The sequence below is a fragment of the Vicugna pacos genome, chromosome 35 (genome assembly GCF_048564905.1).
Source record: "Vicugna pacos chromosome 35, VicPac4, whole genome shotgun sequence".
Classification (NCBI taxonomy): domain Eukaryota; kingdom Metazoa; phylum Chordata; class Mammalia; order Artiodactyla; family Camelidae; genus Vicugna; species Vicugna pacos.
The window spans coordinates 21,415,087-21,432,704 of NC_133021.1; the positions used below are offsets into that span (position 1 = coordinate 21,415,087).

Here is a 17,618-nt window from a genome sequence, read left to right on the forward strand (position 1 = left end):
AGGACTATCCTAAAATGTGGAGGTTAGGGATGAAGGATTTTATTTTTGTCTGATTAATGAATTGATTTAAATGATGGTCGATCCACATGTGGCTTCTTTTTTCTTCTCCATAAATATACAGGCTGACTGCGTTGTTGTTATTGGAGGGAAATCCAGGGATGCAGGAAAATGGATGGATGACACCTGTGATAGCAAGCGAGGCTATATATGCCAGACCCCTCCTGGTAAGTTCCGCCAGACCTTGCCGTTAAGAGGTGGGGTTTTTTTAAAAATGACTTTTTAAAAAAACTTTAAGTTGGATTCATTGAGACTTAAGTTACATACAGTAGAGTTCATCCTTTTTAGGTGTACAGGTCCGTGAGTTGTTCAGATTTATTATATAGTCATGTAACCACCACCAGAGGCACAATGCAGAACCATCACCCAAGCCGTTCCCTTAGGTCCCTTGATAGTGATTCCCTCCTCCCACCTTTAGCCCCTGGCAACTACATACTTGATTTTTGTCCCCATGATTTTGCTTCTTCCAGAAGGTCATATAAATGGAATCAAACAGTAAGTAGCCTTTTGTGTTTGGCTTCTTTCATGTAGCAAATGCTTTGGGGAGTCATCTGTGTTGTGTGTAGAGTTGGTTCCTTTCCATTGCTCAACAGTATTCCATTGTGCAGATGTACCACAATGCATTTATCCATTCACCCCTTGGATACTGGGATTGTTTCCAGTGTCTGTCAAATACTAATAAAACTGCTATTTATGTTCATGTGTAGGACTTGGTGTGAACGTATGTTTTCTTTAAAAAAAATGATTTTCTTCTCAGTTTTGCTGTGAACCTTAAACTGCTCTAAAAAATAAAGTTTTGTTAAAAAAAATTCCCTTGCACATCAACAAGTTATTTGATTTTGACTTCAATCCACATATGCCTGTGACCGATAAAAAGGATATTTCCTGTAATTTGTATTTATGAATAGAAGTGTGTGCCCTCATCCATCACGGGAAGTTTGTACAGATTAATTTTGAAGTTGAAACTTTTTCTAATTTTTTTAGAAACTTGGTATATTTGCTTACCTGTCCCTTAAAAAATAGTCAGAGTAGGAATACCTCAGTTGAACGTGTGTAGAGTACAGTTGCCACAAAGCATCATCTTTGCCTCGTGAATCGTTGTATATTTTGAGTCTTTAAAAATGTAGGTAACTTACTTGTGTTACTTTTTTCATCTTAGGAAGCCTGACTTTGGTTCAATGAAATCTGTTCAGTTATGTCGATATTTACCAAGAATCAAGATTATGGTTGTATGCATTTTAGTTTCTAGTGACATTAGAATAAAAATGTTTGGCCCTGTTAGAAGATGATCAGAAAATAAAAGAAAGATTAGAGATAAGGGTTGAAAAGATGGGCTGAGTTGCTGTCATCCTGAGGACAGCTCTTCAGAGGAGTTTGAGTTAGAAGGTATTTGTTCTCCCAGATCTCACGGTGTTTTATACTTCCTGGGGAATCAGGGAACTAACGTCAGCTCATGACAATGAGTGAAAATTGCTTAAGGTATTTTCAGATGATGGAGAAGTACTGAAGAAATTCTAACTTTCTATTAATCCCAAAGCAGGTCCAGGCCATGCCACTTTCTCTTCTGCACTGTGCCCGGCAGCACCGGCATCTCAGGCCACCAGCCATGCCAAAGCATGGCATCTGTGCTGCTGTTCTTTGGGGAAATTAGTTAACGATGATTCATAAGCTTATTTAAAATCTTCTTTTTCTTCTTCCTGTAAACATAAGTGGTTGGATATTTGCCACCAATAAAAAGTGTTTTGAAGATTTTTAATGATTTAGGCTTCAGGAAAGGTTCACAGTATTGAAGTGAAAAAGGCAGGATGTAAAATTTTATAGACTATTGATTATACAAAAAACATTTAAAAAAACCTTTTGAACGTCCTTTAAAAAAAAGAACAAAAAAAGCTATGGAAATGCATCAAAATAGAAATAGACATTATCTTTGGATAGTGGGATTAAGAACTTTAGTTCCTCCAGTGTGCTATTGTATTTTCCAATATTTTTCAAAAACTTTCTTTCTAACTCTCTCTCTCTCTATATTTACATTTATATTGTATATATTATATCTATCTATGAATATATCTCTCTACATACAAAAATTATAAGGAAACACTAAAATATTGAGAGGTAATTTTTAGGTGGTTAGATTCTGAGTAATTTTCTCTTATTTTTAGGCTTTTCTATATTTCCTAAGAAATTTCAACAAAGAACACATGTTCAGTATTTTTTAAAACAGTGTGGACTTTATTCATATACTATAGATGAATAAAATGAAAGAATATATATGAATTCATATAGATATGTAAAGATATATGAATAAAAACATGAATGAATACATAGGAATATATATGAATAAACAACACTTAAAAAATACATAGCACATGTTCCTTGATGAAATTTTAGAAAATTCAGAAAAGCATAAAGAGAAAAAATTACTCATTATCTAACCACCTGAAGATAACATCTCAATAATTTAGTTTCAATTATAATTTTTTAATTATAATTTTTTTCCTATGAATGTTTTAATAAACAAGCAAATTAGGGAGTGAGCTAACTTTCCTTGCCGCATATAGCCTTTCATGAAGCCTTTTAAATCTTATCTCAAGCTTCATCTGCCACTTTCAGCAGTCTGAAACTTTTCCAGTGATACTAAGACAAACCTAGTCGTCTCCAAGCTGGGAAATAAGACCTTTCACTTCCTAAGGGCTGTTAATATGCAAGGATCCTGGCCTGGGTCCTGGATTTAATGCTGTTTTACCAACACAAGGTGGCAGCAACGGCGGAAGGGGAGGCTGCCATCCTTGCTGAATTAAAATTGTTACCAGGGATATTAAGAGCAAGGCAGATGGAAGGTTGGGTTGGTATGCAGTGGAACAGATCAGAGAGTTGGCCAAGACAACATCGACAGGCAGGGATATATCTAGGACCTAGACCAGAGGTTGGTAAACCTTTTCTGTAAGAGACAGATTATAAGCGTTGCAGGATTTGCAGACCATACGGTCTCTGTTGCGATGACTCAATTCTGCTGTGATCGCAGACAATCATAGACAGTACATAAACAAACGAACCTGGCTGTGATCCACTGAATTTTTATTTATGGACACACATTTGAATTTCATGTAATGTTGACATGTCACAAAATATTATTCTTTGATTCCCCCCTCCCCCAACCATTTAAAAACTCATGGACTACGAAAACAGACAGCAGGCCAGATTTCACCCTCTGGCTGTCATTCTGTTCTGACCTCTGTTCTGCACCAAGGCATCAGCTAAGGCATGCAGAAACAAGCTTTTTCTGGGTCTTGACAGTGAGTGGCTCAAAGAATTGGGTGGGACCAAAGTAGTTATTCGAAACCCACAGTGAGTGGCTCAAAGAATTGGGTGGGACCAAAGTAGTTATTCGAAACCCACACTAAGAGATTGAAGAGGAAGGATCAGAAAGCTGGAGTGGCTCTTGCTTGCAAAGGTTCCAGGCCCTGAGTCAGTTTGGATAAGATACAGGGTATCTCTGGGAAGGACCAGGCTATCATCACAGGAATAAAGCTTGATCCTGAGATCAAGGTTAAATGAACTGGGAACTGTTAAGTGGCTTTATTCCAGAGCATAAACCAATCTCTTGAAGGTCCATTATCCACAGGTGAAGTCAAATAGATACAAGTAGCTACAAACTCACTGAGGGAGTGGAACAGATTGATGGGGGAGGGTGGAGAAGACTGTGCTTGACCTTGAAATTTGACCAAGATGGAAAAACAGAGATTGGTAATGACAGGATGATAGATGTGCTTTAATTTACGGGATTAAACTGTGGCATTTCTTGCATCTAGATATTAGATCTCATTGGATTTACAAGTCTTTTGGTTTTTATAGTTTAGAAACTTGATTATGTATTTCCCTTAATATTCTAAATAGAGTTTGGAAATTACTTAACTCAATCAGGCATCCTAATTTAAAAATAGAACTTTGTTTTCTGGTACAAAATGGCTCATGAAAATGTTTTTAACACCTGAGGGTTTGGATTTGTGCTATTCAGATTATTTTTATGATGTATGAAATATAGTAGTCAAATACCAATTGTGCTCAAATGATGTTCATTGTTAATGTTAATAAAAATAATTTTTCTATTCCAGACTCTTCCTTGCCTAGTTCTCCAACGACAATTCCAACAGATGGCTTTATTAAATATGGCAGAAGTAACTATTCGCTCATGAAATTAAAGTTACAGTGGCATGAAGCAGATAATTACTGCAAGCTTCACACTTCCTTCATTGCTAGTCTTCTAGATCCCTATAGCAACGCATTTGCATGGATGCTCATGCAGACGTTTAAAGAACCAGTGTGGATCGCCCTGAACAGTAACTTGGTAAGATGCTGGAAGCATGTAACTTGACATGATTGATATATTATGATTGAATATGATTCTCTTCTTTGTACATACCTCTCTTTGACGCTTGTATTATCATTCATTTGGCTGAATACGTGTCATGTGTAAGAATCTGCCAAGCATTGGGAACAATACTAACATGAACAAGACCCAATCTTTCTAGGACCCAGTTCCTTCAAGGATCTAGCAAGTTAGTGATGCCTATCAGACATCAATCTAAGACTTAACCTAACTTATATTAACTTTCATGTTACTTTTGAATATTAAAATTAAATTCTGTACCTAAACAGTTTTATTTATTAACTTATTTCTTTCTTGTGTCATAATTACAAGTATGCCATAGGTAACTAGGAGATAATACACGTGACAAAGAGAGGTATATACAAAGTGCGATGAGGGGAAAGAAGAGGGATCAGTTGTGCCAAGGGACAGGACCCAGAGGGCTTCTTGGAGAGAGTCAAACTTTATAAATGTAGCCTAGGATGGTGGAACATAAGGAAGGAGTACCAAGAAGAGAGAAAAAGATAGAAGGGGATAAAACTGGAAAGCAGGTTGGTATCAGATTTTACAGAACTGCTTCTACCATGAGGCAGAGATTGAAATTTACACTTCATGCGTAAGTAGCTCCTAAGTAGGGTGGTGACTGTGCGGGGCACCAGAAAGTAACACAACATTGTAAACTGACTATACTTCAATTAAAAAAAAAGAAAGAAAAAAAGTAAGTAGTTCCACAGTGATTTCTGTGATTAAACTTAGCCATGACATTTTTATGTCTATGTTAAATCTATTTTTAGTAATTCATTCTCTTGGTAATTCATTCCTTTTCTTTTCACAGGTATGGCCACAATTGTATTATGAGTTTAAAACAGGATTTTATTTAGAGTTAGAATTATTAAATACCTTTCCATTCTATTGACATTTATAACTAAAACAATACTATTATCTTCCTAGCATCTATGGAGTTAATGATTATGTGATCATTATTTGATTGAACATGGTGGAATCCTACCAAATTCTAACTTGAGATAATACATGCTTTTTATTTTGTCATCAAATCTTTGGTAATTGGCTTAGTAAATTAAATAATGCAGTTAAAAAGAGGACAAGTGTTTAAATGGCTTAAAAATTCAGTTATCTCTGATTAATATTCTATATCAACAGTTCTGAGGCTTTACCTATAACATCTTTTAAATTTATTTATTCAATTTTTTTAATCAAGGCACTGATTAAACCCGGGACTCTTATATGCTAATAAGCACTTGCTCCACCCACTAAGCTATACCACCAGTCCCCTAAAATCTCTTTTAAACTGTTACAAAGATGTTATTGAAGAGTAATATTTTTGATGTTATTGGTTAATTTGTATGTGACCATAAATTTACTCAACTAAGTTTATTAAGTAATTAAATATGCAAATTGAATAAAACAATTAGCTTTAAAAAAAGCCATGGTGTTTCATTATGGTTGAAAGGCCCCCTAACTGGAAGGCAAGAGGCTTAGGCTCCTCCCTTATCTACCTACCCATGTGGCCTTGAATAAGACTTTTGTCATTGGCCCTGTTTTAACAGCTGAACAGTAAGATTAGAAGAGATAAATGTTTCCCTCAGGGGTCCATGAATTCAATGAAAGTTACTAAATTTTTATTATCGTTTCAAGGATAGTATAATAACATTTTATTTGTTCTGAACATAAAATTTCTCTTTTGCACTGGAAGCCTGCAAATAAAGAGTTTATAGAATAAGACGTAGGCTTTTAAGTTTGTGTCTTTCAAAATAGCTTCCGATGCTCTATTAATGGGGATCTTTGGGAAGTAGTTTTTTTTTTTTTTAAGAAAGGCTGATTTTACCTGAATTTGAGTTAGATAGAAATAATACATAATGTGTTTTTTATTCCCAAATGGTGAAAATTCTTTGTCCCATTACAGTCTTAAATATACTTTCCACTCCTCGCTTGGTTCTTTGGGTATTTTCTAAGTGAAGCCAGGGTCTATGCTAATGGGTGCTTTTGTTCTTACAGACCAATAATGAATACGTTTGGACTGATAAGTGGAGAGTGAGGTACACTAATTGGGCTCCTGATGAACCCAGACTGAAGTCAGCATGTGTTTATATGGATCTTGATGGCTACTGGAAGACAGCGAATTGCAATGAAAGTTTTTATTCTCTCTGCAAAAGTTCAGAAGGTAATTGAATTCACCGAAACAATCGAGGGATCTGAAATTTTATCAGTGTGCTAATACAAACCACTGTTGATATTATTAAACACTAGCATGTTTTGGGGGACTCAAGGATAAGATAAAACATATTCCTTCACCTGACGGAAGACTGACTTGGCAGTAAACAAATCTACAAGGATCAGAATGATGGAAATAGAAACTATTCTTCACTTCTTCACTGCTTGAGTTTATTTGCTCTGGACACACTTCTGAATTTTTATTATTGAGATTATTCTCTGAATCAATGATATCAGATTCCTCAGGAAATTATGATGGCTTTTGATGTTGACAACACATCTATATCAAAATAATTTTATCAGGATGCATGTGGATTCATCAGAGTCAGTGATATTTTGGCTATCCAGTCCTAGAATTCTGTCATAGAACTGGACAGTGATAAAGTCCTAGAATTCTACCTACATCATTTAGTTATAACATCAACGTCAGTCATAGCTAAGAAAGTTCTGTAGGGGCTAGGATCCTAGAAAAGGAGAAGAGTGTCAAATTATTGCAAATTATTTCTGGATGACCTTTTGGGGGAACTTATTCACATCTTTGTAGGTATCTACAGAGCTGCATTCTTGATTATGAATGTGATTGATTACTACTATACTATAGTATCTTCTATTGAGATATATGTTAAGTCAAAAAATTTTTAAGTAAAAGGAAAACTTAATAATAAAAATGGTGGATCCAAATGATTACCACTGGAGCTTTTTTTTTTTTAATAATGATAAGTGATGACATTTTCCTTAATTACTAATATATTATTCTACGTACTATGGAAACTTCATGTCTTACTTTATTTTAAATGTCTTTTTATTAACAGAAACCCCTGCCACCGAGCCTCCACAACTGCCTGGTAGATGCCCTGAGTCAGAGCACACAGCATGGATTCCTTTCCACGGTCACTGCTACTATATTGAGTCTTCATATACGAGGAACTGGGGCCAAGCTTCTCTGGAATGTCTTCGAATGGGTAAGTGCCACATGTACTGTAAGAAAATTCCATGATCGTCTATTCTAGATCACCAGTCCTAGTAAAACTCTATATTAAAAAACTAAGGAACGTAAAAATACAGGTTTATTTTTCTTAATAATTTATATTGCAACAGAAAGGTCAACATCATACCTCCCAAATGTAATTTCAAAACTTGGAGCCTCAAAAGGTTAAAGCATTCTGGTAGAAAGCAATGACCTGCTGAATCAGTCTTTCTTATTTTCTGCCCTAATATTCTAAATAGTTAGGATTCTCATTTTTAGTTATTCTGTCGTGTTCACCTCTGATCACTGATAAGCTCAGGTTTCACGAGTGCCCTGGCACCATTTTGTTTTGCCATTAACAGAAAAGCCTTTAGATCTGGTTATTTTATTTGTGAATAAATACAAAACAAAACCCAAACTGACATGGCATAGATGGACAATTTCCCTCCTGAAATAAAAATGTCAAATTTAACTTTTCAGGGTGATTTAAAAAATCTACATAGTTAAATTCCACTGAACATCTTACCGATTTTTTTTTTAAACTAAATTTTGATTATACCCTAAGTCAGGGCTCTTCATCCAACAGTGGCGAGCAAGGGTTTCATCCTCATTTCCTTCAGGTTCATTCAAAAGGCAGCCTTGAGTTTTTATTTCTTCTTTTTACTTTTATGCTTATTTTTCTTTTCAGCTTTATTGAGGTTTAGTTGACAAAACATTATAATACATTTAAAGTGTACAAGATGATGTTTTGATATATGCATTCAAGTATTACCATCAGGTTAACATATTCATCACATCACATATTTACATTTTTTCTTTTTTGTTGAGAACATGTGAGTTCTAATCTCTTAGCAAATTACACCATACAGTATGATCAACTGTAGTCATCATATTATACATTAGATCCTAAGACCCTATTTATTGTATAACTGAAAGTTTGTAACTTTTTGTCAGCATTTCCCTATTTCCCCCACCCTCTAAGCCCCTGACAACCATTTTCCTCTCTGTTTCTGTGAATCTGACTTTTTTTTTTAATTCCACATATAAGTAATATTATGCAGTACTTGTCTGTCTCTGTGTGGCTTATTTTCTTAGAATAATGCCCTCCAGGTTAATCAGTGTTGTTGCAAATGGCAGAATTTCCCTCGTTTTAAGGCTGAATAATGTTCCGTTGTATATATATATACTGCATTTTCTTTCTCCATTCATCTGTTGATGGACACGTATGTTGTTTCCATGTCTTGACTATTGTGAATAATGCCGCAGTGAATGTGGAGTGCAGGTATCTTTTTGAGCTAGTGATTTTATTTCCTTTGGATATATACCCAGAAGTGGGACTGCTGGATCATATAGTAGTTCTAATTTTAGTTTCTTGAGGAACCTCCGTACTGTTTTCCAAAGTGACTGTACCTATTTACATTCACACTAACAGGGTTCCCTTTTCTGCTCATCCTCTCCATCATTTATCTCATCTTGTGTAAGCCTATACACATGTGAAGTGATATATCACTGCAGTTTTGATTTGCATTTCCATGATGATTCGTGACGTTGAGGACCTTTTCACGTACTTCTTAGCTATTTGTAAGTCTTACTAGGGAAGAGATAACTATTTATGTCCTTTGCCCATTTTTAAAATTGGGTTATTTGTTTTCTGATACGAGTTGTGTAAGTTCCTTGTACATTTTAGATACTAAATCTCTATGAAGACATGTGGTTCACAAAAATTATCTCCCATTCAGTCGGATGCCTTTTCATTTTGCTGATGGTTTCCTTTGCTATGCAGAAGCTTTTTAGGTTGATGTAGTCCCAGTTTATTTTTGCTTTTTTTTTTTTGCCTTTGCTGTTAGTGTCAAATACAAAAAATTATCACTAAGATTAACGTCAAGGAGCTTAGTACCTATATTTTCTTCTAGGGCTTTTATGATTTCAGGTCTTACATTCAAGTCTTTAATCATTTTGAGTTGATTTTTCTGTATAGTGTTAGATGGTGGTTAGATAGGTAGAATTGCATATGGCTGCCTAGTTTTCTCAACACCATTTTCATGGAATAATTTTTTTATCCCTTTACTTTAAGCCTGTGTGTATCCTAAAGTTGGAATGAGTCTTTTGTAGACAGCATAGAGTTGGGGCTTTTATTTTTATTTTTTCCTTTTCTTATCTGTTAAGCCACTTTGTTTTTTTGATTGGAGAATTTAGTCCATTTACATTTATAGCAGTTCTTAGTAGGTATGGACTTAATATTGCCATTTTGTTAATTGTTTTCTATCTTGATCTTCCTTTGTTCCTTTCTTTGTCTCTGCTCACTTCCTTTGTGATTTGATAGTTTCTATAGTGGTATGCTTAGATTCCTTTTATTTTTTATATCTACTATAGGTTTTGTTGTGTGGTTACCATGAAACTTATATGAAATATCTTATAGAGTGTATTTAAAGCTGAAAACAATTTAACTTTGAACATATGAAAAAACTCTATATTTTTACATTCTCCCCACCTTTTATGTTTTTGATGTCACAGTTTACATCTTTTTTATATTGTATATCCATTAACAAATTATTATATTTATATTTATTTTAATACTTTTGTCTTTTAACCCTTATACTAGAGTTAATAGGTGATTTACCACCACCATTATAATATCAGAATATTCTGGATTTTTAAATGTATTTACCCTTACCATTGAGTTTTATATTTTCAAACATTTTCATGTAACTAATTAGTGTCCTTTCATTTCATCTTGAATAATTCCCTTTAACATTTCTTATGAGACCGGTCTATTGGTGATGAACTCTCTCAGCTTTTGTTTGGAAAACTCTTTATCTCTCATTTATTTCTGAATGTCACCTTTGTAGGTAGAGTATTTTTTGCTGGAAGCTTTTTTCTCTAAGCACTTTAAATATACCTTCTCACTCCCTTCTGGTCTGCAAAGTTTCTGCTGAAAAATTTGTTTGTAATCTTATAGGGGTCCCCTTATGTGTAACAAGATGCTTTCCTTTTGCTATTTTTACAAATCTCTCTGTCTTTAATGTTTGATTTAATTGTAATGTGTCTCAGTGTTGGTCTCTTTAGAGTCATTATATTTGGTGCTCCTGGTTCCTGAATCTGGATGTCTGTTTCTTTTTTCCAGATTAGGGAAATTTTGTTTCTTTGAATAAGCTTTCTGCCCCCATCTCTCTCTCTTCTCCTTCTTGAATCCCTATAATGTATATATTACTCTTGTCTCATAAGTCCTTTAAGCTAGCTTCACTCTTTTTCATTCTTGTTTTTTTTTTTTTTTTGCTTCTTTGGATATATTTGCCTGTCTTTCTTTGAGCTTACTGTTTATCTAGTCTGCTGTTGAACACCTCTACTGAACTTTTTAGTTCAGTTATTGTATTCTTCAGCTTTGTGATTGCTCTTCAGTACTTTTTAATAATTTCTCTCCCTTTGTTGAAATTCTTGCTTTGTTCATGCACTGCTTTCCTGACCTCATTAAGCATGTCTGTAACTGTTATTTTGAATTCTCTACTGGCTAAATCACTTATCTCTGTTTCACTAATATCCATTTGGATATGTATTTTGTTTGGAACATATTTTGCTTTTTCTTTATTTTCCTTCACTTCTGCATTGGTTTCTGTACATTATATAAAACAGATGCCTCTTCCAGTCTTGAAAGTGGTCTTGGATAGGAGATGAACCTCATCAATCAACCCAACCCAAGCTCCTGTTTGTCTCTCAAAGGTTTGTAGTTATACAAGCTGTTGTCTTTGTTTTTACTGGCTCCCTGTAGTTGAGGGTGTGCCAGTACCTGATCATGTCCCAAAAGAGAGTATGATAGTTAGCACTTGAGAGCAGTTGATTAGAAGCTGGACCCCCACACAGCATCTGGGAAAGTGTATAAACCAGGTGTGTGTCCAAGCGCCTTCCAGAGACCTGTTGGTGACCTGATTTTATCACTGCAGCAAGTCAGAGGAAGAAGGTGGCAGACATGCACACCAGCTCCCCTGGGAGGGTCACAGCCAGTCCCTTGCTGCATGAAAATTAATAGCTGGATCCCTCCCTCCCACTCCTCTGCAGCAAGTTGTAAAGCATGCAGTCAATCCTTTTCCAGGGAAAGACTGAGAGATGGACATTTTTGTCTGTTCCTTAGCTGAGTCCTGGGAGAATAGCTGTGGCAAGTGCTTCGTGCCCATTAAGAACTCCTGCTTTGTTTTCTGTGGTCTTACAGGTCTCATGGCTGCAAACCCCATTAGCTTCCAGAGTTAGGTGTTTGGGGAGCCTATCCCTCAGTGGGGGAACCTTAAAATTTGGAGTGTTAGATGTGTGGTCCAAACCCTTTTCTCTTCAGGGAGAAGCTGGCAATTAGAGGCTCCCTCCTGATTGTATGAAACTGGGCTGGGGGTAGGCTTTATGAAGAGAGTGTGTCTCAGCCTTTCCTGCTCATTTAGATGTGGGTGTTTTCTCAGTTGCCCTATATGTAGGAGTCACCATATATTTTCTTGTAAATAAAATGAATGATTCTCATTCATCAAAATGGGTCACAGATATATTGAAATGGCTACCATCTGTGAAGTGTATTTAATAATGGAATATGAAATTGTGCAATGAACACAATCATCAAGGGAATAATCCAAGGCCCTGTCACAGGGGGTTCAGATTTTTGGTTAAATATAGGTCCTCAAGATTCAGAATGCCTGGGTCATGCCATGACTTTGCCCTCAACGAACATTAGGATGTTCGCAAATTACTTGCCCTCTGGACTTTAGATTCCTTATCTGTAAAGTGGGGTAACAGAAGTACCAACTGAATGAAGTTGTTGTACAGTTTTAGTGAGATTATGCTTGTAAAGCCCAAAGCAAAATGTCTGTGGCATGAGCTGCTTAAAATAGGTTTTAACTTGTTATTATTTAAAAGCTAGAGAATTTTACTACAAAATATAATGCTGGCCCTGAGTCCATCTTTGATTGACTTGTCAGTGCTATAGTCATCTAAGCACACTTCCCATTACCTCCCTCTTCTCTGCACAGTCCTATATGCATAACGGCTGGGTTATTACTCCTGTAGTGCATTGCATCATTCTGTTGCCTGAAAAAACTAAGTGTTTTTTGTCACCACATTACCCTAAATATGTCTCCTGCCATCTGTACTGAGGCCTAAGCCAAGTCTTTTTTTCACCCATTGACCAGATTAGTCCAGCCAATCTGAGCTGTCTATTAATACTATTCATTTGCCTCAATAGATTGTCCTATCTGTGTGTCTGTCTATCTATCATCCACCTGTATCATAACATGTCACCATAAACCAAATGTGGAGAATCCCAAGCATCTGTGAGCCATCTCTTTTCCTGAAGAAGCTCTATGCTTCCCTCTCCCTTGATATTTTCTCTTATTCCTTTTCTCTCTAGAATTATTTTCTATTCTTTCTACTTGAAATCCTATGCTCCTTAATGGCTTAAAATCTATTTCTTCCGTGCTCCCTTTTATTTGTTTCCCCCGAAACAAATCTTCCCCGTTTGACATGTCAATAGCATATTGTATTTATTTTTCCTTCTAATACATTCCTTTATACGCTCAACCCATTACTACCCACTGAACCATAACCTTCTTAAGATATTTGACGTCCTCCTTGTCTTTGATTATCTTGCAGTGAGTCGTTCAGTGCTTGTGCACAAATGGCGCTGGAAAAAAATCATATTTTCAGAATGGAAACTAAAAATTCTTAGAAGACAAATGGCCACTCTTTGAAATTCGACCCCTTACGTGGAGATTTTGGGGATGAAAAATAAAAACATTGCTCTTAATCAGTCAAAATATTATCATTATAAAAATATTTTCAACTACTTAAATATACTTCCATCATATTTATTCTTTTGTATTTTGTAGGTTCCTCTCTGGTTTCCATTGAAAGTGCTGCCGAGTTGAGTTTCCTGTCATATCGAGTTGAGCCACTTCAAAGCAAAACCAATTTTTGGATAGGATTGTACAGAAATGTGGAAGGTAATTTTGCAGAATGACTACTGAATCGTGAATATTTCAAAATGTTGTAGGTAAAACAAGTTTTCCATTCTAGAATGTCTTCCCTTAAATAATGATTAATTTGTGAAGAGTTTGAAAATTCAAACTCATATATTCACTTGAGATAGGACTGAAAATTTAAATGACTCACATATTATGCTGTCTTGAAAGTTGCTGATTAAAAGAGTATCTACTGTAGGTAAGTTAGTTTAAGAAGGTTTAAAAAATGTTTTCTACCTTTTGCCAGGAAAAAAAAAATTTAGGGAAGGATGTTTGCATATTTATACCCATGAGGAATACATTTTCAACTATGTAACAAACATATTCTCCTTCCTTGTAATGATTATTTATTACAACCCTGCCTATGAAAAGTCTGGTTGTAAGCAACGTTCGATTGTGGTATAAAACGCTATGCTTAGAAATTTTGCATGAATAAGTTGAAATTATTTTAAGGTGGGTTAGTTTTAACTTCTGTTTTTATTGGCTTTGTCTGATAATCAGGATCGTGGCTGTGGGTAAACAACAATCCAGTTTCCTTTGTCAACTGGAACACAGGCGATCCCTCTGGGGAAAGAAATGATTGTGTATCTCTGTATGCGTCTTCTGGGTTTTGGAGTAATATTCACTGTTCTTCCTACAAAGGATATATTTGTAAAAGACCAAAAAGTAAGTAAGAATTTGTCTTATAGGGCATCCGTTTCCAGGCTATGGTTTCTTTCAAATATTAAGGCATCAGGTGTGGGATAATCATGTGATTGCAGGTTTCTTGCAAGCTCTCCCCCTTTGTAAGTGTAAATGCAGTCTGCTGTGGTGAGCAATTGCTGTTTGCAGCTTGGAGTGAGCACAAAACACTCTTTGTCTGCTTGGCCGACGTAATGATTTTGGTATATTGAAACATTTATAGTGGGATATCCATGCATATGGGTTTGCAAAGTTGCAAGACGTTTGGAGAAACAGCCTACAGAGCCTTATGGCATGAGAGAAAAAGGGTGAAACACTTACCCTGGCCAGACTAGAAGAGGCGATTATTCTGGGGAGGAATGAGAATTTATTTATTAAGGAATAAATTATATAAGACCAGTTACATCTCCTGAGACTGAGTGACAGACTATGTAAGGACAGGGACTGGGAGAATTAATAGCGTTTTGTTAATTAGGTAATAGATATAAGTAAATGAATTATGTAAATTAGCACTGCATCCCCATTAGATTTTATTTTAGAATATTTTAGAATCATGTAGTTCTTCACCGTTTTCGAGCTCTATTCCAAGACACCATACCCTTTGGTACAATGTTGGAATCTTTTTATTTTTCATTCACAGGCCTTGTAACATTTTACAAGTGGGCCAATTTCAAAACAGCTAGCCTAGGATACATTATTGATGGATAGATTGGGAAGATTTTGAGGTTGAGTATCAATGGCTCAAATGCAACTTGGAAGATCATATTTTTGATTTTCCAGTGTATTCAAACTCACCATATAGCTTTAGGATGCTGGTATAGGATGGATGGATGGTTGGATAAATAGATAGTTGGATGGATGGATGGATAGATAGATAGAATCTGCATATCTATACAGATGTATAGATCTATCTGTCTATCATGATCTATCATTAATCATCTATTTGTGATCTGCCTATATCATATATCACCATACGAAACATAGATGATTGGATATATTTGTGAACCAAATAATGCTCACTAACTACAAGCATTTATTACGGATTTTTACAAGCATTTAATTATTTTCTTATTTTACAAACAGTTGTTGATGCCGAACCTACTCATACGTTACTTACAACAAAAGGTAAGACCATTATGAAATTTTAAGTTCCGTATTAGTGATGCATCGATACATTCTGTTTGTTTTAAAAACCATGATAATCCCTTCCTGCACACCCCACCCCACCGCCGCCCTCTCAGCAGAATGGCTTGAGCTATGCAATAGCCTTTGTCACTGGGTCGTTGACCTCCCTTGAATGACGCTCTAGAAAAGCAGGCCTTGGGGTCGGGTTGGTGTTTGCATCATAGATGTTATTGAAGACATTGACGGCTCTGTTAAGAGCTGCCCTATAATAACCCGCGGAAGAAATTTCTCTCAGGAATCTCTGTGATTTTTTTTTTCTTTTCTTTTCTTTTTTAAGCAGTGTTTTAAATTTTAGTTTTATGGACAGTTTGAGTAAGGAACTGATCCTCTTTCATTCACTTTGTCTTCTGCTTAAAAAAAACTTCAAATTGAGAGTTATGGCTTGCCTGCAGCCCCCTTTATTAACTTCATGGGTGCTTTTTTTTTTTTTAACAAATACTTTTGCATTCAAATGTCCACTACTCTTATTTTCTTTCCCTCATTTTCTCCTTTGCTTTTCATTGTCATTATCATTATTATTACTGTTCCATTTATCTTCATATAACGTATTTGTAAGCAGCCTTCAATTATTTTGAAACAAATATTTTAAAACATCGACTAACTCAGTGCTGTATAGATATATGAAATATTCTTTGCAAAGAAATAATCATCTTCACATTTAAAATAATCCCCTATGCCACGTGGACTCCTGTTTTCATATCCTGCATTTCTATTTGGCAAATGACACTTGAAAGAGTATTCACGCATTTTAGTTTTTCAAAGAAGAAAGTTGTAGTGTTCTGCATAGCATTCTATTCTCTGCCTCCTTCCAGTTTTTTCCTAATCATTTTATTTATTTATAGCCGACCCACGGAAGATGAGTCCTTCCAAACCGTCTTCCAGCGTGGCAGGAGTAGTGGTCATCATGGTCCTCCTGATCTTGCTAGGTGCTGGCCTCGCTGCGTATTTCTTTTATAAGAAAAGACGTGTGCACTTACCTCGAGAGGACACTTTTGAAAACACTCTCTATTTCAACAGTGGATCAAGTCCAGGAACTAGTGATACCAAAGATCTCGTGGGTAACATTGAACAGAATGAACACATGGTCATCTAGTATCATGATGGGATTTAGATATATTTGAATTTCACAAGATTATAACTAAAATGTTAAGATCTTTCATTCAATGTGATTATTGCCTTTAAAATTAGTACTGTATTACACTGGTCTGTCCTTTTTTTTTTTTTCTTTGCCTAATTGAAGAAATAGTTTCTCATTTTTCAGCCTGGCAAGATATTTTCACAAAAGAGGGAAAATAGTATTGACTACTATGTTAAAAAAATATCTTAGGTGAATACACAGCATTGGTGTGAAGCTAGTATCAAATGCAAACAGAGTACAAGAACCCCAGAAACAACCAATTAAGCTTCCAGAAAATTTAAGGAGGTCTCCAAGAAATGTTACTCATTGAATAGTTATTCAGTACTTAGGAGACTGTTTTAAAAATCAAGTACAGATAACCTCAGGTGACACAAATATTTAGACACTTCTTTTCTTTGACCAAACTTGAGTTTTACTCCAGCTATTTAGAATTGTATTTGTACATGTGCAGAAATAAGGCAGCTGAGTATCTTGTTTGCCCCAAGCAGGATTGTCCAGGCTGAATATTGCAAATGTGTTCTTTGTCCTGTTTTATGTATATCAGGAATGCAAAGATGTGAAATTAAAAAATGTAAATTTGCATAACTGGATGTACTTAGATAATGTGAAATAAACCTCAAAGACAAGGTCTATTTTTAATAGATTTGTATTTTGGTGATCTTGGTAAGTGTAAATTTTCTTTTAACCGTGATTTATTTATCCATTTACTTTCTACTTAACTTTACTCTGAAAATAAATGATATTATTAGTAGAGGAATTCTTTCAACTCTTCATCTGTTCGGAAAAGTAGGTTATGGAAACACTATGCATAAAACGATGTTTTTACCATAATGACTTGCTTAGTTCCTCTAGGTCTTACCCCTGTAACACTGATTTGTCTTCAACTCAACTATCAAAGGCATTGTTATTGGAAATTAGGTCTCTAAATATCTTTTCTTCACTTTAACAATTCCTTTTTTGCTTAAAATGTTTTGCCTTAGATAAAGCTTTACGTTCATTGTG

General features: G+C 35.4%; 1 protein-coding gene across 1 annotated transcript in view; it reads left to right on the forward strand.

Moving 5' to 3' along the window:
• Positions 1–17,265, forward strand: part of MRC1 (mannose receptor C-type 1) — a 90,786-nt gene extending 73,521 nt beyond the window's left edge. The window contains exons 23-30 of the mRNA XM_006216770.4: positions 122–224; positions 4,170–4,402; positions 6,440–6,605; positions 7,468–7,617; positions 13,481–13,594; positions 14,114–14,278; positions 15,377–15,418; positions 16,321–17,265. Of these exons, the coding sequence (XP_006216832.1) occupies positions 122–224; positions 4,170–4,402; positions 6,440–6,605; positions 7,468–7,617; positions 13,481–13,594; positions 14,114–14,278; positions 15,377–15,418; positions 16,321–16,571 (1,224 nt within the window). The 3' untranslated portion in view covers positions 16,572–17,265. The remainder of the gene's footprint in view (positions 1–121; positions 225–4,169; positions 4,403–6,439; positions 6,606–7,467; positions 7,618–13,480; positions 13,595–14,113; positions 14,279–15,376; positions 15,419–16,320) is intronic.
• Positions 17,266–17,618: the final 353 nt, after the last annotated feature.